The sequence below is a fragment of the Ahaetulla prasina genome, chromosome 14 (genome assembly GCF_028640845.1).
Source record: "Ahaetulla prasina isolate Xishuangbanna chromosome 14, ASM2864084v1, whole genome shotgun sequence".
NCBI classification, from domain to species: Eukaryota; Metazoa; Chordata; class Lepidosauria; order Squamata; family Colubridae; genus Ahaetulla; species Ahaetulla prasina.
In genome coordinates this window covers 17,500,270-17,525,289 of record NC_080552.1, presented here as the reverse complement: position 1 = coordinate 17,525,289, position 25,020 = coordinate 17,500,270, and the positions used below count along the sequence as shown (strand labels likewise).

The window sequence follows — 25,020 nt, the reverse complement described above, 5'->3', positions numbered from 1 at the left end:
TTCAATCATCACATCTGGGCCACCAGGGGTGATGATGTATGGAGTTCAACTCCCAGAATCCCCCAGCCGGTAATTAATGATAAAACAACTGCTTCATAATACAATTTCAAGTTAGGCATTTTAAGACCCCCCCTTTCCCTTGTATCCTGCATTATTTTTAATTTTATTCTTGGTTTTTTGCCCATCCATACAAAATTATTAACCCCCTTTTGCCATTCCTGTAATTTGATATCATTCTTAAGCACCGGTATCATTTGAAATAAAAATAGAAACCTGGGCAAAACATTCATTTTTATAGCCGCTATTCTTCCCAACAAGGATAGTTGTAACTTCTTCCAACTCTCCATTTCTTTCCATACCTTCTGCCACAATACCTCATAATTATTTTTATATAATTTGACGTTTGAGGCTGTAATATATATTCCTAAATATTTAACCTTTTTAATGCAATTTGGGGATTATTTTATCCACGCAATTAAGGCAATATATCAGAAGCAAACAGCACAAATAATAGTAAATGGTGGGTTAACAGAAACTTTTAAAATTGGGAAAGGGACGAGACAGGGATGTCCCCTGTCTCCATTACTTTTTATTTTAACTTTAGAAATTCTTTTGAATAAAATACGTAGCTCCGATCAAATAAAGGGAATTAGAGTTAAACATCAAGATTACAGATTAAGAGCTTTCGCAGATGACTTGGTTGTTACTGTATCTCAACCAACATACTCAGCTACTGGTTTAAAAGATATAATTGGTCAGTATGGTAAAGTATCTGGATTTAAGGTGAATCAGCAAAAGACAAAGATGATAACTAAAAATATGAATATACAACAAAAAGAAGAGTTAGAAAGAACTACAGGTTTTGAAATCGTTAAAAACGTTGCCGAGTTTGGAGACCCCTTAGCTAGCCTGAATTAAAAAACAAAAATTTAGGAAGAAACTTACTTTTGTTACAGCAGCAACTTCCTTCCGTACCACCCACTGATCCTGGGTGAACTTCCATATCTGGAAAAAAATAAAAAAAAGGAAGATATATTTCAACCTTTATGCCCATGTTATAACGTACAGTAGTGGCCAAAATTGTGGAAAAGTATATTTTTGAGGTTTGATGGCTAATAACACCACTTGTGTTTTGGAGTTTCAAGATAATCTTATTCCACTGCTGGAATGGCCTGGGAATAGCTCAGACCTTCACCCAATTGAAAATCTATGGAGCCGACTAAAGAAACTTGTTAAGTCAGAAGCGACCCAGCAATAAAACCCAGTTAATAGAAGGCATCATTCAATCTTGGTTTCACATTAGAACAGCTGCAGCACTAAAAGACTTGGTTCTCTCCATGGGAAGACGTTGTAAGGCCGCAATTCATGCTAAAGGTTACCCAACGAAGTATTAACTGACATGGTGATAATTTTTGCGTATCTCATTTTTTCTATGGTAATAATTTTTGTGTACCTCATTTTTTCTACGTGTTTCACTTTTCTTCTTTATACTGTACCTGCTATTCTAATAGCAAATCCTTCATAAAAGTTATTGCATTACATTCTTGATTAAATTATCTTTCCATTGATATATAATTTCATGGTACTACTACTCCAAAAAAAAAAGTGGTGTTATTAGCTAGTTTTAGAAAATACACTTTTCCCAAAAGGTTTCCACAATTTTGACCAGTACTGTAGTCAAAGCACACCTTGGCTTCCTGCAAAACCTTGATCCTTAGAAAGACTTCAAAGATAAGCTGCCCCTGAATTATTATTTATTGATCAAATTTATAAAGCTCCCGCTCCCACCAACTCAAGGATCTGACTCCGGGTAGGTGTCCAATAAAACAAACTTACTGGTAGTCCTCGACTTACGACCAAAATTGAGCCCAAAATTTCCACGGCTAAGCAAAGGGAGTTGTTAAGTGAGTTGCATCTCATTTTAGGACCGTTTTGCCACAATTGTTAAGTGAATCACTGCAGAATGGATAGTCCTCGACGTTTGACCATCACTGACAAAATTTGTTCCACTGCTAACTAAGGCAGTTGTTACGTGAGCTTTGCCCCATTTTACGACCTTTGATTGCCTTGGATATTAAGTGAATATATTGGACTTTGCTTGTCAGAAGGTCACAAAAGGGGATCAGGTGACCTCTAGGACCGTCATAAATACATGCCAGTTGCCAAGTGCCTAAATTTTGATCATGTGACCGTGGAGATGCTGCAGAGGTCATAAGAGTGAAAGGCAGTCCCAGGTCACTTTTTTCAGTGCCGTTCTAACTCGAAACAGTCACTAAACAAAGAATTGTCAATCCAGGACTACCTATATTAAAACAGATCTTAACCGTTAGGGCAAGAAATATGGAGACTCTCCTCTGAAGCCCCTCAGGACAGTTAAAAGCAATAGCACTTAGACTCATATACTGCTTCACAATGCTTTTACAGCCCTCTCTCTAAGCAGTTTACAGAGCCAGCCTCTTGCCCCCAACAATTTGGGTCCTCATTTTATCCATCTCGGAAGGATGGAAGGCTGAGTCAACTTAGAGCCGGTCAGGATCGAACTCTTGGCAGTGGGCAGTTAGCCTGCAATGCTGCATTCTAACCACTGGGCCACCACAGCTAATCAGCAGTAGCTCTTACGACTTATATACCGCTTCACAGCCCTCTCTAAGCGGTTTACAGAGTCAGCATTTTGCCCCCAACAATTTGGGTCCTCATTTTACCGACACTGGAAGGATAGAAGGCTGAGTCAACCTTTAGCCGCTCAGGATCGAACTGCTGGCAGTCAGCAGAGTTCACCTGCGATACTGTATTCTAACCACTGCATACCATGGATGGATGGATGGAAGGAAGGATATTGAAAGAGGAAGGAAGGAAGGAAGAAAGGAAGGAAGGAAGGAAGGAAGGAAGGAAGGAAGGAAGGAAAGGAGGAAGGAAAATAGCACTTAAGACTTATATACTACTTCACAATGCTTTACAGCCCTCTCTAAGCAGTTTACAGTCAGCCTCTTGCCCCCAACAATCTAAATCCTCATTTTAAATCGGCCAAGCATAAAATTATAACAGACTTCCCCAAATGGACATCAAACTCTTGCTGCAGAAGGAAGGAACATGGTTAGGCGTTTTGGTACTCACAACAAAATCCCTGCCTCGGCACAGGACTTCGGCTGGGACGCCACTGTGTGGGCTGGAGGTATCTTTGGGATAAAGGATGTCACTGTGGGGAGAAAGATAAACATTTATTAGCTGCAGCGCCCTATCGGCAGGCAAAAAATCCAGTCCAATCTTGCAATATGGGTAGTCCTCAACTTATAACCACAACTGGGCCCAAAACCTGCAACCGTTCGAAGTTATGATGGACCTACTTGGCGGGAGCTTACAACCCGGATTTGAAATTCTGACGGTCAGCTCCCCTGGGTTTGCTTAACGCCGATTGCCTTTCCTTAACGACTGACGCAAACCAAGCCATCGAAACGGGTTGGCTACATTGGTTGACTTGCTATACGACCACACCATAGGTTACAATTGGGAGGGCACAGGTGCCATTACGGGCATAACTCGAGGACTACCTATATAGCAACCAGAAACCACAGCCGCCCCCCCTCCCCCATTATTGGAAATTTAGGATTCGGCAGGCCAATCTGCAATTAGCGGCATGCAATAAAAAAATAAAGCTGGGTTTTGGGGTTTTTTTGGTCACCTTTTCACCACCCAGTTCCCCTGGACTAGCAGCGCCACCTGCTGGATGCTTCGCAAAACTGCAGTCGGATCCGTCCCAGAGGCCAGGAGGCTCATTAAACTGGCAAACGCGATGACTTTCACTGTTAGGGGGCAAAAAAAGCAGGGATCCATCAGCCCCAGTCAGCTAGAAGCCCCCCCTCTCCAAATCAGGGAAATTGGAGAGCAACAGGAAGGGCTGATCAACTCCAGATGCTAAGAATCCTACCCAGAATTCAATCAAGAGGGACCATTCTCAACAAAAGCATCTTAGTTACTAATACTCGGAGAGGACACCACTCAGAGATCACTTGTCAGATGGAACAGAAGTTGGAGAAACTCCTCCCCAGCCCCAAGGCAGGAACAAATGTTGTTAAAGAGTAACAGGGCAGTCCTTGAACCCTACACGCGCCAAAGACCCACTCGCTCGCTGTGAGCGAAGTGTGAGCGAAACGATTTAGCAAAGGAAAAGAAAAATAAGAGAACTTACCATTTTTCATCAGAATCTTAATCTGGTCGGCCAACGGGAGGGTTCGCAATTGAGCCATAGGCAGTACATTGCTTGGCGCTACTGGTTTTTCCCTGTACGTAATATAAAATAGCCATTAAATGCTGGCTCCTCAAACTATATGCCTTCCATTGAGGGCCTATATACTGCACGAGTCAAAAAGAGGGCTGTGAAAATATCTACAGACCCCTCGCATCCGGGACATAAACTGTTTCAACTCCTACCCTCAAAATGACGCTATAGAACACTGCACACCAGAACAACTAGACACAAGAACAGTTTCTTCCCGAACTCCATCACTCTGCTAAACAAATAATTCCATCAACACTGTCAAATAATGTACTAAGACTGTATTACTATAATTCTTCTCTCCCTTGCTAGTATCTATCCCTTTGCACTTATTACTACAACCTTGTGCTTATATCTTTCAATTTATACTTGTTTCCTAGTACGATTTGATAGCTTATTATTAACCTTGACTATCACTAAGTGTTGTATCTTTTTGTTCTCAGTGAATGTATTTTATTCTCCTTATGTACACTGAGAACATATGCACCGAAGACAAATTCCTTGTGTGTCCAATCACACTTGGCCAATGAAGAATTCTATTCTATTCTATTCTATTCTATTCTATTCTATTCTATTCTATTCTATTCTATTCCATTCCATTCCACTCCACATAGTCTAGTCTAGTCTAGTCTAGTCTAGTCTAATTCTAGTCTAATTCTATTCCATTCCACTCCATTTATTTCTATTCTTCCATTCCAATTCCAATTCCATTCTATATTTAAAGTTCTCAGCTTAGTGTTTCTGTGTGTAAACTCAACCGATAAGAATCATCTGCAGATGCAATCCTGAAGGATTTGAGTCTGGTTCATTCTCTAGCATGGGGAGAAGGGTTTTTTAAATTTTTAATTTACATTTATATCCCGCCCTTCTCCGAAGACTCAGGGCGGCTTACATTGTGTAAGGCAATAGTTTCATCCTATTTGTATATTTATATACAAAGTCAACTTATTGCCCCCCCAACAATCTGGGTCCTCATTTTACCTACCTTATAAAGGATGGAAGGCTGAGTCAACCTTGGGCCTGGTGGGACTCGAGCCTGCAGTAATTGCAGGCAGCTGTGTTTAATAACAGCTGGTTAAACTACCAGCAGATATTGGAAGGGACATTTAAGAAATTACCTGGTTCTAGATTCCCCCCACACACACACACCGGAATAATAAGAGAGATCTCTGAGCTACTTAAGAACTGAAGAAGCTTCCTGGATGGGAAGTGAATGTTTTCAAGGGAAAAAATACCCAAGAAAGCCCAGATGCCTTTTGGAAAAGTGACCTGGATGATGGAGAATCTCCATAGAACTAAGCTACTTACTTTTCTTCTTCTATGCTTGGTGGAACCAGCATCATCAAGTATTCACTGTGGAGAAAGAAGAAGGAATATGGGTTTGCCTTGAGAAAGGAACACAACAATATTGTCATTAGACACCAATAGAAGGTAGCTGGCTTCGTCATCTGAAAGACATCCCAGCCAATCAAATGCATAAAATGTGGGGCATCTGGTCCGGCGTTTTTCTAAGCAACAATATTAACAATGGTCTTGCAAGAGGAATGGTGGCTCGGCATCTCGGCACCTCCTCATTAGCAGCCCAGCTGATCTTGGGGGAAAGTGGACTGGATTTCAATTATTTCTCTTCTCCCCTTTCCTCACCTTGGCGATTTAATTAATTCCGTGTTCCCAGCCATGCTATGACCTTGGCTGAATAAATACTGGCGCTCGTGCTCGGAACGGCTGTCCTAGGAGAAACAGAAGAGGAAGAGCCATGGATTCCACCAACTTTAATGGCCATTTCACGACTATTGCATGAAAATATACAGGCAGGAGCTAAGCTGAAACTGTTTTTTTCCTGTTCAGGAAAAATAAGAAGTGTTTTAGGAAGGAGAAGGGAAGAACAGAGGAAGGAGGGAAGAAAGAAAATAGCGAAGGGAAGGGAAGAGAAAAGGAAAGGAAGATAGAGGGAAGGGAAGGGAAAGGAAGTTAGAGGGAAGGGAAAGGAAGGGAAGGGAAGGGAAGGGAAGGGAAGGGAAGGGAAGGGAAGGAAGATAGAGAGAAGGGAAGAGGAAAGGAAAGGAAGATAGAGGAAGGGAAAGGAAAGGAAAGGAAAGGAAAGGAAAGGAAAGGAAAGGAAAGGAAAGGAAAGGAAAGGAAAGGAAAGGAAAGGAAAGGAAAGGAAAGGAAAGGAAAGGAAAGGAAAGGAAAAAGGAAAAAGATAATGGACTATTTGGAACTGACATTTATTTCTTTTCCACCTCTGTAATCAACTGTCATGAAGCTGTCATAGTTTTGATAATTCTCAAAGGGGAAGAAGATCTGGAAAAAAAAGATCTCTAGCATCAGATTGTATAAAACTGGGGGGGGGGGAATCAAATCAGGTTATTTAGCAGACCATTTCTGCAGATGTAATAACACACTGGCTGAGTTTGCCACTTGTGCGAGACCACCTATTGTTAGCAACGCTTTCTGGCTTCAAGCAGGGGCCAGCAACGTTTAGCCACAATGCCACATGAGGTCCTCAAATCACCTTTCCTCATCCTTACAACCAGCTCTGGTTGATATTCCTGAAAATGACCAGGAGTTCCTTAACATGTTGGAAACAGGTAGGAAACACACCCAAACTGGAACAAAGTTATTTGTTGTTGTTGTTGTTTTAAGAAAAAGTAAACATCTCTAAAACTAGGATAAATAATGGGAAATTTTAGCTCCACCTTCATAAATGATCCGGCTCCACTCACCTTGGTCTTTTCTTCCTGCCAAAACGTCACTTTTTTCCCTAAAAGTTTATGCCCTCCAAACTATTCCTTAAACCCCATTAATGATTAAATTCAACAAACTAGGGTTAAACAAACCACAGTTTAATGCGCTGTGCACGCACAGTCCTGGAAACCTACTTTCAAACCGTAATAATGGAGGTGAACCCAATGCTCTTCTGCTTGTCTTTTCTGCAGGAATTCGTAAGACTGAACTCGCCGTTGGCGGGCCTGCTCCGACTCTGGCCGGGAGAACCTCACCTGAAAAAGAGACCTTCCTGTTATTATGGGATGCAATCAAAATTCCCAATGAGAATCGGAATGGCCGAAGATCTCCCCTTTCAAAGAACAGACACCTGCTTTTTCTAACACAGGGGGTCAGGGGGTCACAGGGGGTCTTTGGGCATTCTGCTGTGGCTCCCTGTCGGGTGATCCCACCGCTGGCTGGCCCCACCCCTCATCTTCCCTCCCCTTTACTCCCCGCCTGGCCTGAGAAGGTAAGACCGATGGCGGCGGATGGAGAAGCGGCTGGGGCAGAAAAAGAGAGATACAGAGAGGAGGGGAGAGAGACAGAGAGGGAGGGGAGAGAGAGAGATGTCAAAAGGGTTTTGTGATTCCCGGTGTTTTTTAACAACTGGTTCTCTGCCCTAATGACCGACGGGTGTGTGTGTGTGTGTGTCATGTGACTGATAGAAGTGAGTGACATTGAGTTGGCCATGCCCACCCAGGTTTTGTGGCTCCCGGTGTTTTCTTTTCTGTGGGAAACGGGTCCAAATGGCTCTTTGAGTGCTTAAGGTTGCAGACCCCTGGTTTAACAGCAACCAAAGGAAAGAATTGAGAGATACTGAATTCAAAAAATGATTCCCAAATGACTCTGGGCAATAATAATTTAAAAAAAGCAATTTCATTTTCCCAAAACGAAACATAACTTATTGTGGTCGTACATCGAGGACTACACCTGTACAAACTGGTTGCCAAGAACCCAATTTTGCTCACGTGACTTGTAAATGCGAGGATGGGTCCACAAGTCACTTTTTGGGTGCAGCTTGGAACGGTCACTGAACAAACAGTTGTAAGTCGAGGACTACCTGTATATTCCTGGGAGTTAAGACAGGTGTCAGAGAAGATGTTGACGTACCGTGATTTGCTTGACGTCTTCCTCAGCCTCATCCTGGGAAGAGTCCCCATCTATGATGAGAAAAAGGTGGGTATTAAGGAGAGAGCATCTTAACAGCCAACAGTTGCTGTATGTGGGAACATACACAAACCTAGATCAAAGATCAGAGCTGCAAAGGATAACGTGGGAACATAGCCTGTTTTATCCCATAATGGTAAAATTGGCTGAATTTAGAATTCCAATAAGCTGGATGTTTGCGGCAGAAATCTGATTAGGAATAGTACTTAAGACTTATATACCGCTTCACAGCCCTCTCTAAGCGGCTTACAGAGTCAGCATGTTATCTCCAACAATCTGGGTCCTCATTTTACCGACCTTGGAAGGATGGAAGGCTGAGTCAACCTTAAGCCGGTCAGGATTGAGAAGATGACGGTGATGGAGGAGGAGAAGGAGGAGGAGGAGGAGGAGGAGGAGGAGGAGGAGGAGGAGGAGGAGGAGGAGGAGGAGGAGGAGGAGGAGGAGGAGGAGGAGGAGAAGAAGAAGAAGAAGAAGAAGAAGAAGAAGAAGAAGAAGAAGAAGAAGAAGAAGAAGAAGAAGAAGAAGAAGAAGAAGAAATGGATGGAAACAGTGAGAGACAGGGAGATATATAGACATAGAAAGACAGAGATGAGACATAGATAGCAATAGCATTTAGACTTATATACCGCTTCACAGCCCTCTCTAAGCGGCTTACAGAGTCAGCATGTTACCTCCAACAATCTGGGTCCTCATTTTACCGACCTTGGAAGGATGGAAGGCTGAGTCAACCTTAAGCCGGTCAGGATTGAGAAGATGACGGTGATGGAGGAGGAGGAGGAGGAGGAGGAGGAGGAGGAGGAGGAGAAGAAGAAGGAGGAGGAGGAGGAGGAGGAGGAGGAGGAGGAGGAGGAGGAGGAAGAGGAGGAGGAGGAGGAGAAGAAGAAGAAGAAGAAGAAGAAGAAGAAGAAGAAGAAGAAGAAGAAGAAGAAGAAGAAGAAGAAGAAGAAGAAGAAGAAGAAGAAGAAATGGATGGAAACAGTGAGAGACAGGGAGATATATAGACATAGAAAGACAGAGATGAGACATAGATAGCAATAGCATTTAGACTTATATACCGCTTCACAGCCCTCCCTAACCGGTTTACAGAGTCAGCATGTTACCCGCAACAATCTGGGTCCTCATTTTACCCACCTCAGAAGGCTGCAAGGCTGAGTCAACCTTAAGCTTGTCAGGATTGAGGAGGAGGAGGAGGAGGAGGAGGAAGGAAGGAAGGAAGGAAGGAAGGAAGGAAGGAAGGAAGGAAGGAGGAGGAGGAGGAGGAGGAGGAGGAGAAGAAGAAGAAGAAATAATAATAATGGATGGATGGATGGAAACAGGCTTGAATTGAATTGAACTGGCTTGAATTTTTAAAATTTTTAATTGATTTTATGGGTTTTAAATTTTATTAGTTTTATAGGGTTTATATTGTATTTTAAATGGGGCCAATTGAATAAGTTTTTTAATGTTTGTTTTTAGCATTGTATGTGTTGTTTTTGTATTTTTACTGTTGGCTGTAAACCGCCCTGAGTCCTTCGGGAGAAAGGCGGTATACAAATTAATTATTATTATTATTATTATTATTATTATTATTATTATTATTATTATTATTATTATTATTAACAGTGAGAGACAGGGAGATATATAGACATAGAAAGAGAGAGAGGAGACATAGATAGCAATAGCACTTAAGACTTATATACCGCTTCACAGGGCTTTACAGTCCTCTCTAAGCGGTTTACAGAGTCAGCACGTTATCCCCAACAATCTGGATCCTCATTTTACCGACCTCTGAAGGATGGAAGGCTGAGTCAACCTTGAGCCGGTGATAATCAAACCGCCAAATTGATTAACCATGCTTCACAGTCCTGTAGCATTAAGAGCTGGTTATAAGTCTGAGGAATTCTGGGAGTTGAAGTCCCCCGCCATGTTGGCTGGGAAATTCTGGGCATTGAAATCCGTACATGCTGGCTGAGGAATTCTGGGAGCCTTCTAGCATTAAGAGCTAGGCTGCAAAGGCTATAAATCCTGGTTAAAACACGGCCAGCCATTTTAAACACAGAAGCTGGCAATCGTCTCAGACGACCCAAATACAGAGAAGATGGCGTCCTACTTACGCTCGTTCGCTGCTTCGCGTTCTCGGTATTTTGCATCCGCTTTGTCCAAGTAGGCAAAACTTGGCCGCATTTGCAGGATCCCATGCAACGGAGTCAAATGAAGCTCCCCTGCAACAGAATAAAGCAGGTGGTTTTTTTTTTAAAAAAAAGAGAAATAGCAAAGACTGGATCCAAAACAGCATTTTCCTAGCCCCAACAATTTTATGATATGCGGACTCCAACTCCCAGAATTCCCCAGTGGGCATTGCTGGCTAAGGAGAGGAAGGCCACGCATGCTGGCTAGTGAATTCTTTTATTTATTTATTTATTTATTTACATTTATATCCCGCCCTTCTCCGAAGACTCAGGGCGGCTTACATTGTGTATGGCAATAGTCTCATCCATTTGTATATTATATACAAAGTCAACTTATGCCCCCCCAACAATCTGGGTCCTCATTTTACCTACCTTATAAAGGATGGAAGGCTGAGTCAACCTTGGGCCTGGTGGGACTCGAGCCTGCAGTAATTGCAAGCAGCTGTGTTTTAATAACAGGCTGTCTTACAGCCTGAGCCACACTTATGGGTTCTGGGTTCCCTTATGGGTTCTGGGTTTTAAAGTCCATTCATACAGGCTGAGGAATTCTGGGGGTTGAAGTCCACCTACAATAGTGGCCAGAATCATGGAAACCTTTTGGGAAAAATGTATTTTTGAGTTTTGATAGCTAATAAGACCACCTTTTTGGGGAGCTTCAAGATAAACCTATTCCACTGCTGGAATGGCCTGGGAATAATGGAAAATCTATGGAGCCGACTAAAGAAACTTGTTAGTCAGAAGCGACCCAGCAATAAAACCCAGTTAATAGAAGCAATCATTCAATCTTGCTTTCACATGATAACAGCGGCAGAACTAAAAGACCTGGTTCACTCCATGGAAAGACGTTGTAAGGCCGTAATTCATGCTAAAGGTTACCCAACTAAGTATTAACTGACATGGTGATAATATTTGTATATCTCGGTTTTTCTACGTGTTTCACTTTTCTTCTTTATACTGTCACTGCTATTCTAATAGCAAATCCTTCATAAAAGTTATTGCATTACATTCTTGATTCAATTATCTTTCCATTGATATATAATTTTATGGTACTACTACTCCAAAAAAAAAAGTGGTGTTATTAGCTAGTTTTAGAAAATACACTTTTCCCAAAAAGTTTCCACAATTTTGGCCATGCTGGCTGAGGAATTCTGGGAGTTGAAGAAAACACATCTTAAAGTTGGTGAGGGGAGAAACCCTACTCTAAAACATAGACCTCTATAACTGTCTGGTTCGGTTCTGCAACCCAACAAGAAAGACACAGACTTCAGAGGATAATTAGAACTGCAGAAAAAATAATTGCTACCAACCTGCCTTCCATTGAGGACCTGTATACTGCACGAATCAAGAAGAGGGCCGTGAAAATATTTACAGATCCCTCACATCCAGGACATCAACTGTTTCAAGTCCTACCCTCAAAACGACGCTATAAAGCACTGCACACCAGAACAACTAGACACAAGAACAGTTTTTTCCCGAAGGCCATCACTCTGCTAAACAAATAATTCCATCAACACTGTCAAACTATTTACTGAATCTGCACTACTATTAATCTTCTCATAGTTCCCATCACCAATCTCTTTCCACTTATGACTGTATGACTATAACTTGTTGCTGGCAATCCTTATGATTTATATTGATATATTGACCATCAATTGTGTTGTAAATGTTGTACCTTGATGAATGTATCTTTTCTTTTATGTACATTGAGAGCATATGCACCAAGACAACTTCCTTGTGTGTCCAATCACACTTGGCCAATAAAAATTCTATTCTATTCTATTCTATTCTATTCTATTCTATTCTATTCTATTCTATTCTATTCTATTCTAGACAGCCCTTGGAGAGACAGAATTTGGGTGGACTGAAAAAACAAAAGATTTCCGTCTCCTGCTGGCTGCAATTAAAACAATTCTGCTCAGGTAGAAAGGCGGTAAAGCTAGGCAGCTACAGTCATACAACCTGCTAAACCTGGTTAGATATTGATGGGATTGTCCATAGGTGTCCTACAAACACAGCTGTTTAGAAACCTATGAAAGTACAGCCTGTGAATTAACTCCATTGCTAGTCTGGATGCTGTTTTTCACGCCCTCAATTTTGCACCAGAAATCCGAAGATTGTAGGGGCTTTTTTTTAAAACAGTTTTATTTTGGAAAACCACAAAGGCGGGTGGATAACAAGTCACCTCTTTTGTAGATAGCAGCAGCATATCGTGAAATGTTGCTGGTGGTTTGCGAGGAGCAGAACGTTTGCTTGTCCATCAACTTCCTGGAAAACATGGAAGACAGGATCTCAGTGAAAAGGGATGTAGGAATGATCTTGGGAGACGGGGAGAAGAGACAACGGACAGATAAGAGAGGATATAGCCCGCAGTTGTATAAAGGGTGAAGAAAGAAACTCAGATGGGACCCTCCCTAACTTCTTAGGGTGTAAAATGGGTGTGTGTGTTCTGACCTAGGTTTCCCAAGAGCACGAAGCAGACTCCTTGTCCCAACAAAAAACCCTTTTTATTAAGTTACTGTGAATTCCTCTCATTCACATCCAGCAATGTCCCGGCAAACAATCTTTCAAAGGAGAATTTACAGTCACAGACCTCATCTGGCTTGGGGAGCTGCCAGGCTGGTATCTTCAAAACTTGGCAAGAAATCTCTGAGAGTCACGAACCAATTAAGCGTACTAATTGTCTCTTGCAAACTCTATTCCCTTTTCGCTCCTCTTTTATTTCCTATGGGAGGGTCCATTCACCATCCCTCTGTGGCTTTACTCCTGAGTGGACCCTTGTTCTTTAGCTGTTCTCTTCTCCTGGCAGCTCTGCGCATGTGCACACTGGGAACTGGCTCCACCTGTTCTTCTGCCCCACTGATGTCTGACTCTGAAGGCAGCTGACAACTGTCAGACGCCCCTGGCCCCATCTCTGCCTCCAATGCAGAGCCCTCATCAGAGCCTTCCCCAGATTCCAGAGCTGGCTCATGTTCCTCCCCAATCTCCTCCCTGTCTGAGTCCGCCACCACCTCTTCCTGCGGGCCACAACAGAGGGAGAGAGATTTGTACTTTCATATTTGCCAGATTCTATTAATGTAGCATTACAATAAAGCAGAATTAACTCATTGGGTCGTCTTTCCTGTCTGGTCCATTTGGTGAAAGATGACACTCGAATTAAAGAGGAGGAGCTCACATAGCAAGTCAATCAACCTCAATCATGGTCATAACTTGAGGACTTCCTAAAAGGCTCTAGGTAGATTGCAGAGGAGAGTAACAAAGATTAGGGGACTGGAGGCTAATACTGTGTTTCCCCAAAAATAAGACATCCCCTGATAATAAGGCCAATCCAGCTTTTGAGCACCTGCACTAAAATAAGCCACCTGCCCGAAAATATTTAAATGCATGCACAACCAGTCCCTGCCATTTCCTCTGGTTAGGGTTCGGGAGACAGAGCTGAAAATCAGGTAAGACGGCAAGAGGAGCCCCGTCTTGCTCCATGCACCCCAAAATAATAAGACCTTCCGAAAATAAGGCCAAGCGCTTATTTCGGGGTTCAAAAAAATATAAGACAGGGTCTTATTTTCGGGGAAACACGGTACATATGAAGAATGGTTGCAGCAATTGGATATGTCTACTTTAATGCAAATAAGGACTAGGAGGGACTGATAGCAGACTGCCAATATTTGAGGGGCTGCCAGAAAGAAGAGGGGGTCCACCTATTCTCCAAAGCACCTGAAGGCAGACAAGAGGCAATGGATGGAAACTAAACAAGGAGAGAACCAACCTAGGACTTAAAAGAGAAATTTCCTAACAGTGAAAACAATTAATCAGTGGAAGCGTTTGCCTCCAGAAGTAGTGGGTACTCCTTCACTGGAGGCTTTCAAGAAGAAACTGGACATCACTATGTCTGACATGGTATAAGGTCTCCTGTTTGAGCAGGGGGTTGGACTAAAAGACTTCCAAGGTCTCTTCCAACTCTGTTATCGTATTAACCTGCCAATCAAAAAACCCTGATGAAGATGGGGATTCCACCCAGCAGAAACCGGGCATCAATGCAAAGGCAATACTTACGAAGAATAAGTGTTGGTCTCATCTGTACACGTGCCATCTACGTTGAGGGCAATCTGTTCCCCTTTGCTACGACAGTAGTTGGAATTCGACGTGTCAATGGCCATTTCCAGTTCAACCTGAACAAGAGCGGACGGGTGGATCAGTTCAGCAGAGTGAGTAAATGCACCCATTCATAAAAACTAGAGAGAGAAAAAAATTAGGTGCCGAATTTGATAAAAATGAGACACAGACTGTGTGTAAACTCGCAAAGCATCCCAGGCCTGTTCCGAGTTGCCATAGGCAAAGGGGATGGGACAACCAACTCTGCAGCTGCACCCTGTCAGTCAAAACAAAAGCAAATTCCAGCCATATCTCTGTCAAGGCAGTCTCCATGGTTACCCACAGTGGCCAGAGGGGAGTGATCTCTACAACCCACAAAATTGCTCCGTTGGTGAATGTGACTGATGACACACCCTGGGGGAGGGGGGAAACAGGGTCATGATTGGGGCCGTAAATTACATGGGATCAGAGTTGGCTTCATTTGGAACCTGCCGACATGAAGCTCCTAATAAATTACTGGATTTCTTTTGAAGCTTGGCTCGAGGTTCATGATTTAATTAAGGCATCGGTTGGAACCCTGACACTGCATATTTAAGTAGCAGATTGGGCATATTAAACAATGGAGGGATCAGTACATTTTTCCTTTAAATAATAATTTTATTCCAGATCAGATTTAAAGAGCTAAAACTAATACAAATTTTAAAAATAGTAATAAAAAAAAATAGAAAGAGCACAAAAAGTAAAAAAATAATATAACAAATCAAAAGAAAAATAGAAAACGAAAAAGATAATGAGGCCAAAGAAAATAAATATATAAAGAAATGATTTCCTCTTTATCAGTAGCAGTATAAACATTAGTAACTTATCCCTCTCACTTAAAATACAACAAATCATCTGTTGTTATATCCCATCTTTTTATTTATACACAAATCCTTAAAATCTCGTCCTTCAGTCCTGGCAAGCAAAAGTCTATGAAGGTAATTGCAGATCACAAACATTATCCATTTTAACCTTGAAGAAATAAGCCTTTGAGAAAGGGAGTTGAATGGCCAATAAATTTAAATAATGCTTATTTTGATCAAGAGGCTCCAATTTGTTGCTTTTTTGGAAAAGTTAAGACTGGGAATTTCATCGCTGCTATGGGGAGTCACAGCTGGGCTTAGTGAAAAACCACAATAGCTTTTGCTTGGCCTAACACTTCAAATGAAACTAGTTACTCTGGTTTCAAACCCATGGTTGTCTCTACATGTTCTCTCAACTCACCCAATTAGATGTGCTTCATAAAGTACAGTAGTGGCCAAAATTGTGGAAACCTTTTGGGAAAAATGTATTTTTGAGGTTTGATGGCTAATAACACTACTTTTTTGGGGGGGAGGAATTTTAAGATAATCCTGTTCCACTGCTGGAATAGCTTGGGAATAGCCGAGACCTTAACCCAATGGAAAATCTATGGAGCCGACTAAAGAAACTGGTTATTCAGAAGTGACCCAGCAATAAAACCCAGTGAATAGAAGCCATCATTCAATCTTGGTTTTACATGATAACAGCTGCAGAACTAAACGACTTGGTTCACTCCATGGGAAGACCTTCTAAGGCTGTAATTCATGCTAAAGGTTACCCAACTAAGTATTAACTGATGTGGTGATAATTTTTGTATATCTTGTTTTTCTACCTGTTTCCCTTTTCTTCTTTATACTGTCACTGCTATTCTAATAGCAAATCCTTCATAAAAGTTATTGCATTACATTCTTGATTCAATTATCTTTCCACTGATATATAATTTTATGGTACTACTCCCCGCAAAATGTGATGATATTAGCTAGTTTTAGAAAATAGACTTTTCCCAAAAGGTTTCCACAATTTTGGCCACCTTTATAAGCAAGCCATGGCTAAATGAAAAACATCAAGTACCAATTCTAAGTACCAAAATTAACTTTTATTCAGTTATTTCCTAACAAACCTTTACTATCTTTTAGCCATCGCATCAGGGTTGAACAATCTTGAATCTTCACGTATTTTGAATTATATAATTTATTTCAATCCTTCGTTATTGGCTGTTCTGGCCAGAACAAGGCCTAAATGATAATCCAAAATATAGGAAGAACAGATTTTCTGTCCTTACACCATATTAGCCCAACAAGAAAGTAAAATTTCGAATAATAGTGGAATAACAGATTCTTAAAAAGGTTTAACCAGTTAAGTTTCTCCCAGTGGTGAAATCTGAATCGGTTTGCCACCGGTTTGCTGGCCCTGCATGCACAATACGCACGAAACAAGCACTTTGTGCAGAAAAAGCACAAAGAGCTTAGAGCCTGGGAAGTAAGTAGAACGGGGGGGGGGGGGGAACAGCTGTGCCGCGCAATTTAGATTCACTAGAAAGCAGGATTTCCTGCAATGCTCTCCACATGGGGCTTCCCTTGAGGAGCACCCGGAGGCTCCAGTTAGTCCAGAATGTGGCTGCGCAGGTGATAGAGGGAGCCCCTCGTGGCTCCCATGTGACACCACTCCTGCGCAGACTGCACTGGCTGCCTGTGGCCTTCCGGGTGCGCTTCAAGGTTTTGGTAACCATCTTCAAAGTGCTCCATGGCTTAGGGCCGGGCTACTTAAGGGACCGTCTACTGCCACCGATTGCCTCCCACCGACCCGTGCGCTCTCACAGGGAGGGACTCCTTAGGGTGCCGTCCGCCAGGCAGTGCCGACTGGCGACACCCAGGGGAAGGGCCTTCTCTGTGGGGGCTCCCACCCTCTGGAATGAACTTTCCCCAGGACTCCGCCAACTTCCTGACCTTCGAACCTTCCGCCGCGAGCTTAAAACACATCTATTTATCTGTGCAGGACTGGACTAGAATTTTAATTTTAAATTTAATTTTAATGGGGTTTTTATCATTTTAATTGTAATTTTAAATTTTGGCCTATTTAAGTAAGTTTTTTAATTTAGTGTTTTATCTTGTATTATATTTGTATTTTTATCGGGCTGTAAACCGCCCTGAGTCCTTCGGGAGATAGGGCGGTATAAAAATTTGATTAAATAAATAAATAAATAAATCTAGTGATTTTAAAAATCGCGTGGCACAGCTGATCGTCGGACATAGTGGTTCGGAGGAACTGGTAGCTTTTTTTTACTACTGATTCACCAGAACCAGTAGTTTTTATCTCTACCGGTTCGCCCGAGACGGTGCGAACCGGGAGCATTTCACCACTGGTTACTCCCCACCTTTAAAACTTCATCTTAGTTTTGAAACAACCTCTTAAAAAAAGTTTTTTTAAAGGTTTTTAAAATGGCAGTCAACCTTTTGTTGCTTTGGTTTGATCTTCGCCGAGAGATGAGTAACCTCATTGTAAGTCATCGAAGCCGGACGAATTGGATACTGCAACAAACCAAGATGCAATTTCAGTTAGCTTTTAAAAGACTCCTTCAGTAGTTTTTCTTTTTTTAAAAAAACAAACAAACTTGCATTGGAAAAAAAAATACCTGGAATAGATACAGTTTTTCCGATAGACTTTTAGCCAGGTAGACGTCAATCTAGCAAAAAAAGACAGAAGACATATTTCAAGATTGTTTTTATTTTACTTTCCGGATCTTTGATTTTGATCCAGGCTAAGGTGCCTTGCCCAAACTTGCAATTCAAAAGAATAAATCGAGTGTAACAAAACAACTAAAAAAAAATGAGGCACTGGTATAAAAAGGGAGGGAATCCATAATAAATTTTCCTGAAATGCAAGAAAGCTGGTATAATAATTGAAGCAGGGAGTTTGAAAGGTATTCAGTTGAAAAACGATTTCATTTAAAAAGGATGCTTTATTTGAAAACGAAGATCTCTGCAAAAGAAGAGACTAGTATGTAATTACAGAGGTGTGGATTTGACAAGATAAAGTAGTTTTCAGTTAAGAGCTTCATCTTAATTTTTCACTCTGAAATTACAATGGATATTAACTTTGTACCTCAAAAGGGTGAGCAATGATAAAACGGATAACTTGGGAGAAAAACCTTACTACTGATAGTCCTCGACTTATGACAATCAGGACCAGGAGGCGGTTATTAAGCGAGCCATGCCCAAGCGAATCACCACAGTTGTTAAGCTAATCAGACAGTCGTTAAACAAATCGGCTTCTTTCACTGAGTTTGCTTTTCAGAAACTAGCTGGGAGATCACATGCAAAATAAATACATAAATACATGTTGGTTCCCAAGCGGACGAATTTTGGCTGCAACGGTCATTAGTCGCAAGTCACTTTTTTCAGTGCTATCGTTAACTTCGAACGGCCGCTAAACGAACATGTTGTAAGTCAAGGGATAGACATGTATATTTTCTATGGGAGGAAAATCCACAATAGATATTAAAGATTTTATTTTTAAAAAAAAATTCACTACTTGCCTCTTGTATAATTGGGTCATCTTCCTCATTGGCCATAATAGCATTGGAAGAAAATTGGCTTTGCGTTAACCTGAAACAAAACACACAAAAATCATCTCAATTCTGATCTCTTTAACATAAAAGGCAACCAATAACACACAGGCAGTCCTCGACTTAGGACCACAACCAAGCCCAACATGTCTGTTGCGAAGCGAGACATTGATTAAGTGAGTTTTGCCCCATTTTATGACCCTCTTTGCCACGGTTGTTAAGCAAATTTTTGCAGTGGTTAAGGCAGGAACAGGGTCTTTAAGCGAATCTGGCTTCCCATTTGACTCTGCTTGTCAGAAGGTCGTAAAAGGGGAATACTGCAAACGTCGTAAGTATGAGTCGGTTGCCAAGCATCCAAATTTTGATCACGCGACGTTGAGGAGGCTGCGACGGTCGTAAGTGTGAAAAACGGTCATAAGTTACTTTTTTCAGTGCCGTTGTAACTTTGAATGGTCACTAAACGAATGGTTGTAAGTCAAGGACTACCTGTGGTTATCCTTTCGTTTTCACTTCCATCTTTTGTAAAAGGCACATTGAAAAAAATGATCCTTTTCCTCTCCAGGTTCTTTGTCTTAACTTTCTTCCTCTTCTATTTATTTGATTTCAAGTCACAGATTAGCAACAAAGCTATGAATATAAATCACCCGAAAATAGATAAATAAAAGATTATATTGACAGAACACAATAGTCATTTCGAACACAATAAATTGATTCATAGGTCGAAGTCTGCTTCCCTTTCCAATTGTGTATCTTAATAAAAGAGTTCTATGCTTCAAAAATTATATATTATTACGTATTTAGCGTTTGTTCTCTGTGCAGGTAGTCCTCGACTCATGAAAATTCGAGCCCAAAATTCATGTTGTTAAGTGAGACATTTGTTAAGTGAGCTTTGCCCCATTGGATGACTTTTCTGGTCACCGTTGTTAAGTGAATCACTGCCGTTGATCAGTTAGCAACGTGGCTGTTAAGCGAATCTGCCTTTCCCCGTTGAGTTTGCTTGTTAGAAGGTCGCAAAAGGAGGAATCACACAGAAGCCAGGGGATACTTAACGCCGTCGTAAATGTGAATCAGTTGTCAAGCCTCCGGAACGTAAATCGCCTGAATAAAGGGGATGCTGCAACATAGGCGTGAAAAATATATTCTAAGTCCCTTTTTTTCACTGCCAAGCGTGAAAAATATATCCTAAGTCCCTTTTTTTTCATTGCCAAGCGTGAAAAATATATCCTAAGTCCCTTTTTTTCACTGCCAAGCGTGAAAAATATATCCTAAGTCCCTTTTTTTCAGTGCCAAGCGTGAAAAATATATCCTAAGTCCATTTTTTTCAGTGCCAAGCGTGAAAAATATATCCTAAGTCCATTTTTTTTCATTGCCAAGCGTGAAAAATATATCCTAAGTCCATTTTTTTCATTGCCAAGCGTGAAAAATATATCCTAAGTCCCTTTTTTTTCAGTGCCAAGCGTGAAAAATATACCCTAAGTCCCTTTTTTTTCAGTGCCAAGCGTGAAAAATATATCCCAAGTCCCTTTTTTTTCAGTGCCAAGCGTGAAAAATATATCCTAAGTCCCTTTTTTTCAGTGCCAAGCGTGAAAAACATATCCTAAATCCCTTTTTTTCAGTGCCAAGCGTGAAAAATATATCCTAAGTCCCTTTTTTTCCAGTGCCAAGCGTGAAAAATATATCCTAAGTCCCTTTTTTTCAGTGCCAAGCGTGAGAAATATATCCTAAGTCTCTTTTTTTCAGTGCCAAGCGTGAGAAATATATCCTAAGTCTCTTTTTTTCAGTGCCAAGCGTGAAAAATATATCCTAAGTCCCTTTTTTTCAGTGCCAAGCGTGAGAAATATATCCTGTCCCTTTTTTTTCAGTGCCAAGTGTGAAAAATATATCCTAAGTCCCTTTTTTTTCAGTGCCAAGCGTGAGAAATATATCCTGTCCCTTTTTTTTCAGTGCCAAGTGTGAAAAATATATCCTAAGTCCCTTTTTTTCAGTGCCAAGTGTGAAAAATATATCCTAAGTCCCTTTTTTTCCAGTGCCAAGCGTGAAAAATATATCCTAAGTCCCTTTTTTTCAGTGCCAAGCGTGAGAAATATATCCTAAGTCTCTTTTTTTCAGTGCCAAGCGTGAAAAATATATCCTAAGTCCCTTTTTTTCAGTGCCAAGCGTGAAAAATATATCCTAAGTCCCTTTTTTTCAGTGCCAAGCGTGAAAAATATATCCTAAGTCCCTTTTTTTCAGTGCCAAGTGTGAAAAACATATCCTAAGTCCCTTTTTTCAGTGCCAAGCGTGAAAAACATATCCTAAATCCCTTTTTTTCAGTGCCAAGCGTGAAAAATATATCCTAAGTCCCTTTTTTTCCAGTGCCAAGCGTGAAAAATATATCCTAAGTCCCTTTTTTTCAGTGCCAAGCGTGAGAAATATATCCTAAGTCTCTTTTTTTCAGTGCCAAGCGTGAGAAATATATCCTAAGTCTCTTTTTTTCAGTGCCAAGCGTGAAAAATATATCCTAAGTCCCTTTTTTTCAGTGCCAAGCGTGAGAAATATATCCTGTCCCTTTTTTTTCAGTGCCAAGTGTGAAAAATATATCCTAAGTCCCTTTTTTTTCAGTGCCAAGCGTGAGAAATATATCCTGTCCCTTTTTTTTCAGTGCCAAGTGTGAAAAATATATCCTAAGTCCCTTTTTTTCAGTGCCAAGTGTGAAAAATATATCCTAAGTCCCTTTTTTTCCAGTGCCAAGCGTGAAAAATATATCCTAAGTCCCTTTTTTTCAGTGCCAAGCGTGAGAAATATATCCTAAGTCTCTTTTTTTCAGTGCCAAGCGTGAAAAATATATCCTAAGTCCCTTTTTTTCAGTGCCAAGCGTGAAAAATATATCCTAAGTCCCTTTTTTTCAGTGCCAAGCGTGAAAAATATATCCTAAGTCCCTTTTTTTCAGTGCCAAGCGTGAAAAATATATCCTAAGTCCCTTTTTTTCAGTGCCAAGCATGAAAAACATATCCTAAGTCCCTTTTTTTCAGTGCCAAGTGTGAAAAACATATCCTAAGTCCCTTTTTTTTCAGTGCCAAGCGTGAAAAACATATCCTAAGTCCCTTTTTTTCAGTGCCAAGCGTGAAAAACATATCCTAAGTCCCTTTTTTTTCAGTGCCAAGTGTGAAAAACATATCCTAAGTCCCTTTTTTTCAGTGCCAAGCGTGAGAAATATATCCTAAGTCCCTTTTTTCCCAGTGCCAAGCATAAAAAACATATCCTAAGTCCCTTTTTCCCCAGTGCCATTGTAACTTCGGTCACTAAGCGAACTGTTTTTAAGTTAAGGCCCACCTGTACTGTCCCTCTCCCTCTACACGCCCCGCTTGTGTAACACACAACCACAACCCTTCCCTACCAAAAAAAACCCCGAGGACTGCTCTCTTGGGCTGAGTCCAATGCAAGCCGCATTTTTTTTTCCCCCCCAGCCCTGCTTGGGGAAGTTAGATCAAGGTTTGATGATGCCAAGGCATCTTTTTAACCTGGTTTAAGAAACAGGGTTTAGGAGATCTCGGGCTGATGCAACCTTTGCAAAAAAAAACAAAAAACAAACCAACCTTTGCAAGGAATTCAAGGATTAACCAGGCTGGATCTCTTCTCTTCCGGGAAGGTGGGGTTGGTGGATGGTGATCCACCCAGGGTTTGGAAAGGCAGGGGGGGGGGGCAGAGAAGGGGCACCCCCCCACACACCCCAAATTTGGACTTTGCAATCCAAAGAGGGGGTGGGGGCCTTTGCAAACCTCACAACTCAGCTTTGCAAAAAAATTTTTAAAAAAAAATAGGATCAAAAAGGATGCTTACCCGCTTTGCAACCTAGGATGGGGGTCTGGTGGGAGGAGGGAAGGAAGGAGGGGGGGGCTCGGGTCTGCCAGCCCCCCCAACACGCACACACACAGCCCCCACCTCTCTTTCCGAAACGGGACGCAACGTGCAACGCCCAGAGCCGCCGCGAGTCCCCGGGATCGCTCAGCTCGCAGCCATGTTGCGGGGAAACTCCTCCAAAGCACGTGGGGAGGTTTCGGGCCGCCTCCCGGTACCCATAAGCACCCATCAGCGCCGCAGGGAAGGGAAGCGGGCGCCAGGGGGCGCTGCGGAGCCTTCGCCTTTCCACGTTCGGGCTCGGTCCGCGTGTTTTTTAAGCGAGGTCGATTCAGACGAGACGGTTTGCGCGGGTTAGGGGGCGCGAGGGCTTTGCAAGCTCTTTCCGTTTTTATTTTTATTTATTTTTTAAATTTAATAACAAAAAAAGGGATTTTTGGCAGCGGTGGGATTCGAACCCACGCCCCCGAAGAGACTGGAGCCTTAATCCAGCGCCTTAGACCGCTCGGCCACGCTACCTTATTGGGGGAAAGAGGAGCCGCCCGGCGTATTTCATGTCGGGGAAAAATGCATACGTTTTGTTTTTCCTCTCCCCCCCCCCATTTTAGATATACATTATTATTATTATTATTATTATTATTATTATAAAGAAAGAAGAATAGAATTTATTGGCCAAGTGTGATTGGACACACAAGGAATTTTTTTTTGTTTTTTTTTATTTCTTTTGTCACAACAGAATACACAAACAATTGTTATAGATAAAACAACATGTTTTGAAGAAAATATACATATATGTATAAAAAATATGCATCAACTATATCAATTTGATATGATGAAGGGAGCAATAGGACAGGAACGGTAGGCACTTTTGTGCTCTTACGCACGCCCCTTAGTTTCTACAAAACTAAACTAAAATAAAATAAATAAAATAAATAAAAATAAATAAAAAAAATAAAAATAAATAAAAATAAATAAAAATAAAACTTAGTTTCTTCTTGTAGTTTCTACAAAGGCGTTATGGAAATGATGATTGCTGGGGTGAGAAAAATATTCTGGAAACTGATCCAAGGAGAGATTCAACCTGGAAATAAGGAAAAATTTTCTGACACTGAGATCAACCAACCGACGGAACAGAATTTGCCTTCAGAATTTGTGGGAGCTTCATCCCTGGAAGCTTTTACGAAAGAGATTGGACTGCCATCTGTCAGAAATTGTTTTAGGGTCTCCTGCTTGGGCGGGGGGTGGGGGTTGGGGGGTTGGACTAGATGACCTACAAGGTCCCTTCCAACTCTGCTTTTCTGTTCTGTTCTGTTCTAAATCCTTAGTTTTGGTCCCCACATTACAAAAAAAGGGATGTTGAGACTTTGGAAAAAGTGCGAAGAAGAGCAACTACTAGGATGATCAAAGGCCTGGAGACTTAAAACTGGCGAAAAGAAAGACTAGAGGGGGACATCATAGGAATAGTCCAGCACCACGAAGAGGACGAGAGGTCAACTTCATTTTCCAAAGCGCCAGAAAGCAAGGCAAGAAACAATGGATGGAAACTAATCAAGGAGAGAAACAACCTGGAATTAAGGGGAAAATTCTTAACAGTGAGAAGAATCAACCAGTGGAACAGCTCGCCACCAGAAGTTGTGGGTGCTTCATCACTGGAGGTTTTTAAGAAGAGACTGGACAGCCACCTGTCTGGAATGGTATAGGGTTTCCTGCTTGAGCAGGGGGCTGGACTAGAAGACCTCCATGGTCCCTTCCAGCTCTATTACGATTGATTGATTGATTTTTATTTATTATTCTAATTTCTATACCGCCCTTCTCCCGAAGGACTCAGGGCGGTTTACAGCCAAGTAAAACAGCAATACAAACAATGCAAAAGTTAAAAACGTATTTTGTTTAAAAAACTAATTCGATTTGGCCAAAAGATTAAAAACTCTAGCAAAAACCCCATTAAAACTATTAGGCCAGCCCTGCGCGACGGAATAAAAATGTCTTTAGCTCGCGGCGAAAGGTCCGGAGGTCAGGGAGTTGTCGTATCCCTGGGGGCAGCTCGTTCCAGAGGGCAGGAGCCCCCACAGAGAAGGCCCTCCCCCTGGGGGTCACCAGTCGGCATTGTCTGACCGACGGCACCCTGAAGAGGCCCTCCCTATGGGAGCACACAGGTCGATGGGAGGCAATTGGTAACAGCAGGCAGTCCCGTAAGTAACCCGGTCCTATGCCATGGAGCGCTTTGAAGGTGGTAACAAACACCTTGAATTGCACCCGGAAGACCACTGGAAGCCAGTGCAGCTTGCGCAGGAGAGGTGTTACATGGGAGC

The 25,020-nt window shown here is 41.8% G+C and overlaps 1 protein-coding gene and 1 non-coding gene across 6 annotated transcripts in view; both read right to left on the bottom strand.

The window, feature by feature from the left end:
- Positions 1-22,896, bottom strand: part of POLR3E (RNA polymerase III subunit E) — a 39,560-nt gene extending 16,664 nt beyond the window's left edge. The window contains exons 1-15 of one of the 5 annotated variants that reach the window (XM_058157655.1): positions 22,691-22,896; positions 18,842-18,911; positions 17,939-17,989; positions 17,757-17,834; positions 14,428-14,543; positions 12,560-12,642; positions 10,303-10,410; positions 8,153-8,202; positions 7,156-7,275; positions 5,918-6,003; positions 5,582-5,626; positions 4,187-4,278; positions 3,680-3,800; positions 3,115-3,196; positions 946-1,005 (exon numbers count right to left, since the gene is read on the bottom strand). In XM_058157655.1, the coding sequence (XP_058013638.1) occupies positions 946-1,005; positions 3,115-3,196; positions 3,680-3,800; positions 4,187-4,278; positions 5,582-5,626; positions 5,918-6,003; positions 7,156-7,275; positions 8,153-8,202; positions 10,303-10,410; positions 12,560-12,642; positions 14,428-14,543; positions 17,757-17,834; positions 17,939-17,989; positions 18,842-18,877 (1,128 nt within the window). In that variant the 5' untranslated portion in view covers positions 18,878-18,911; positions 22,691-22,896. Of the gene's footprint in view, positions 1-945; positions 1,006-3,114; positions 3,197-3,679; positions 3,801-4,186; positions 4,279-5,581; positions 5,627-5,917; positions 6,004-7,155; positions 7,276-8,152; positions 8,203-10,302; positions 10,411-12,559; positions 12,693-14,427; positions 14,607-17,756; positions 17,835-17,938; positions 17,992-18,841; positions 18,912-22,446; positions 22,562-22,690 lie in introns of those variants that run through there. The other 4 variants (XM_058157650.1, XM_058157651.1, XM_058157653.1 and 1 more) reach the window with 4 other exon arrangements.
- Positions 22,897-23,145: 249 nt separating this feature from the next.
- TRNAL-AAG (transfer RNA leucine (anticodon AAG)) lies at positions 23,146-23,227 on the bottom strand. Its single transcript has one exon. It is a non-coding gene; the product is annotated as a tRNA-Leu (tRNA).
- Between the last annotated feature and the right edge of the window lie 1,793 nt (positions 23,228-25,020).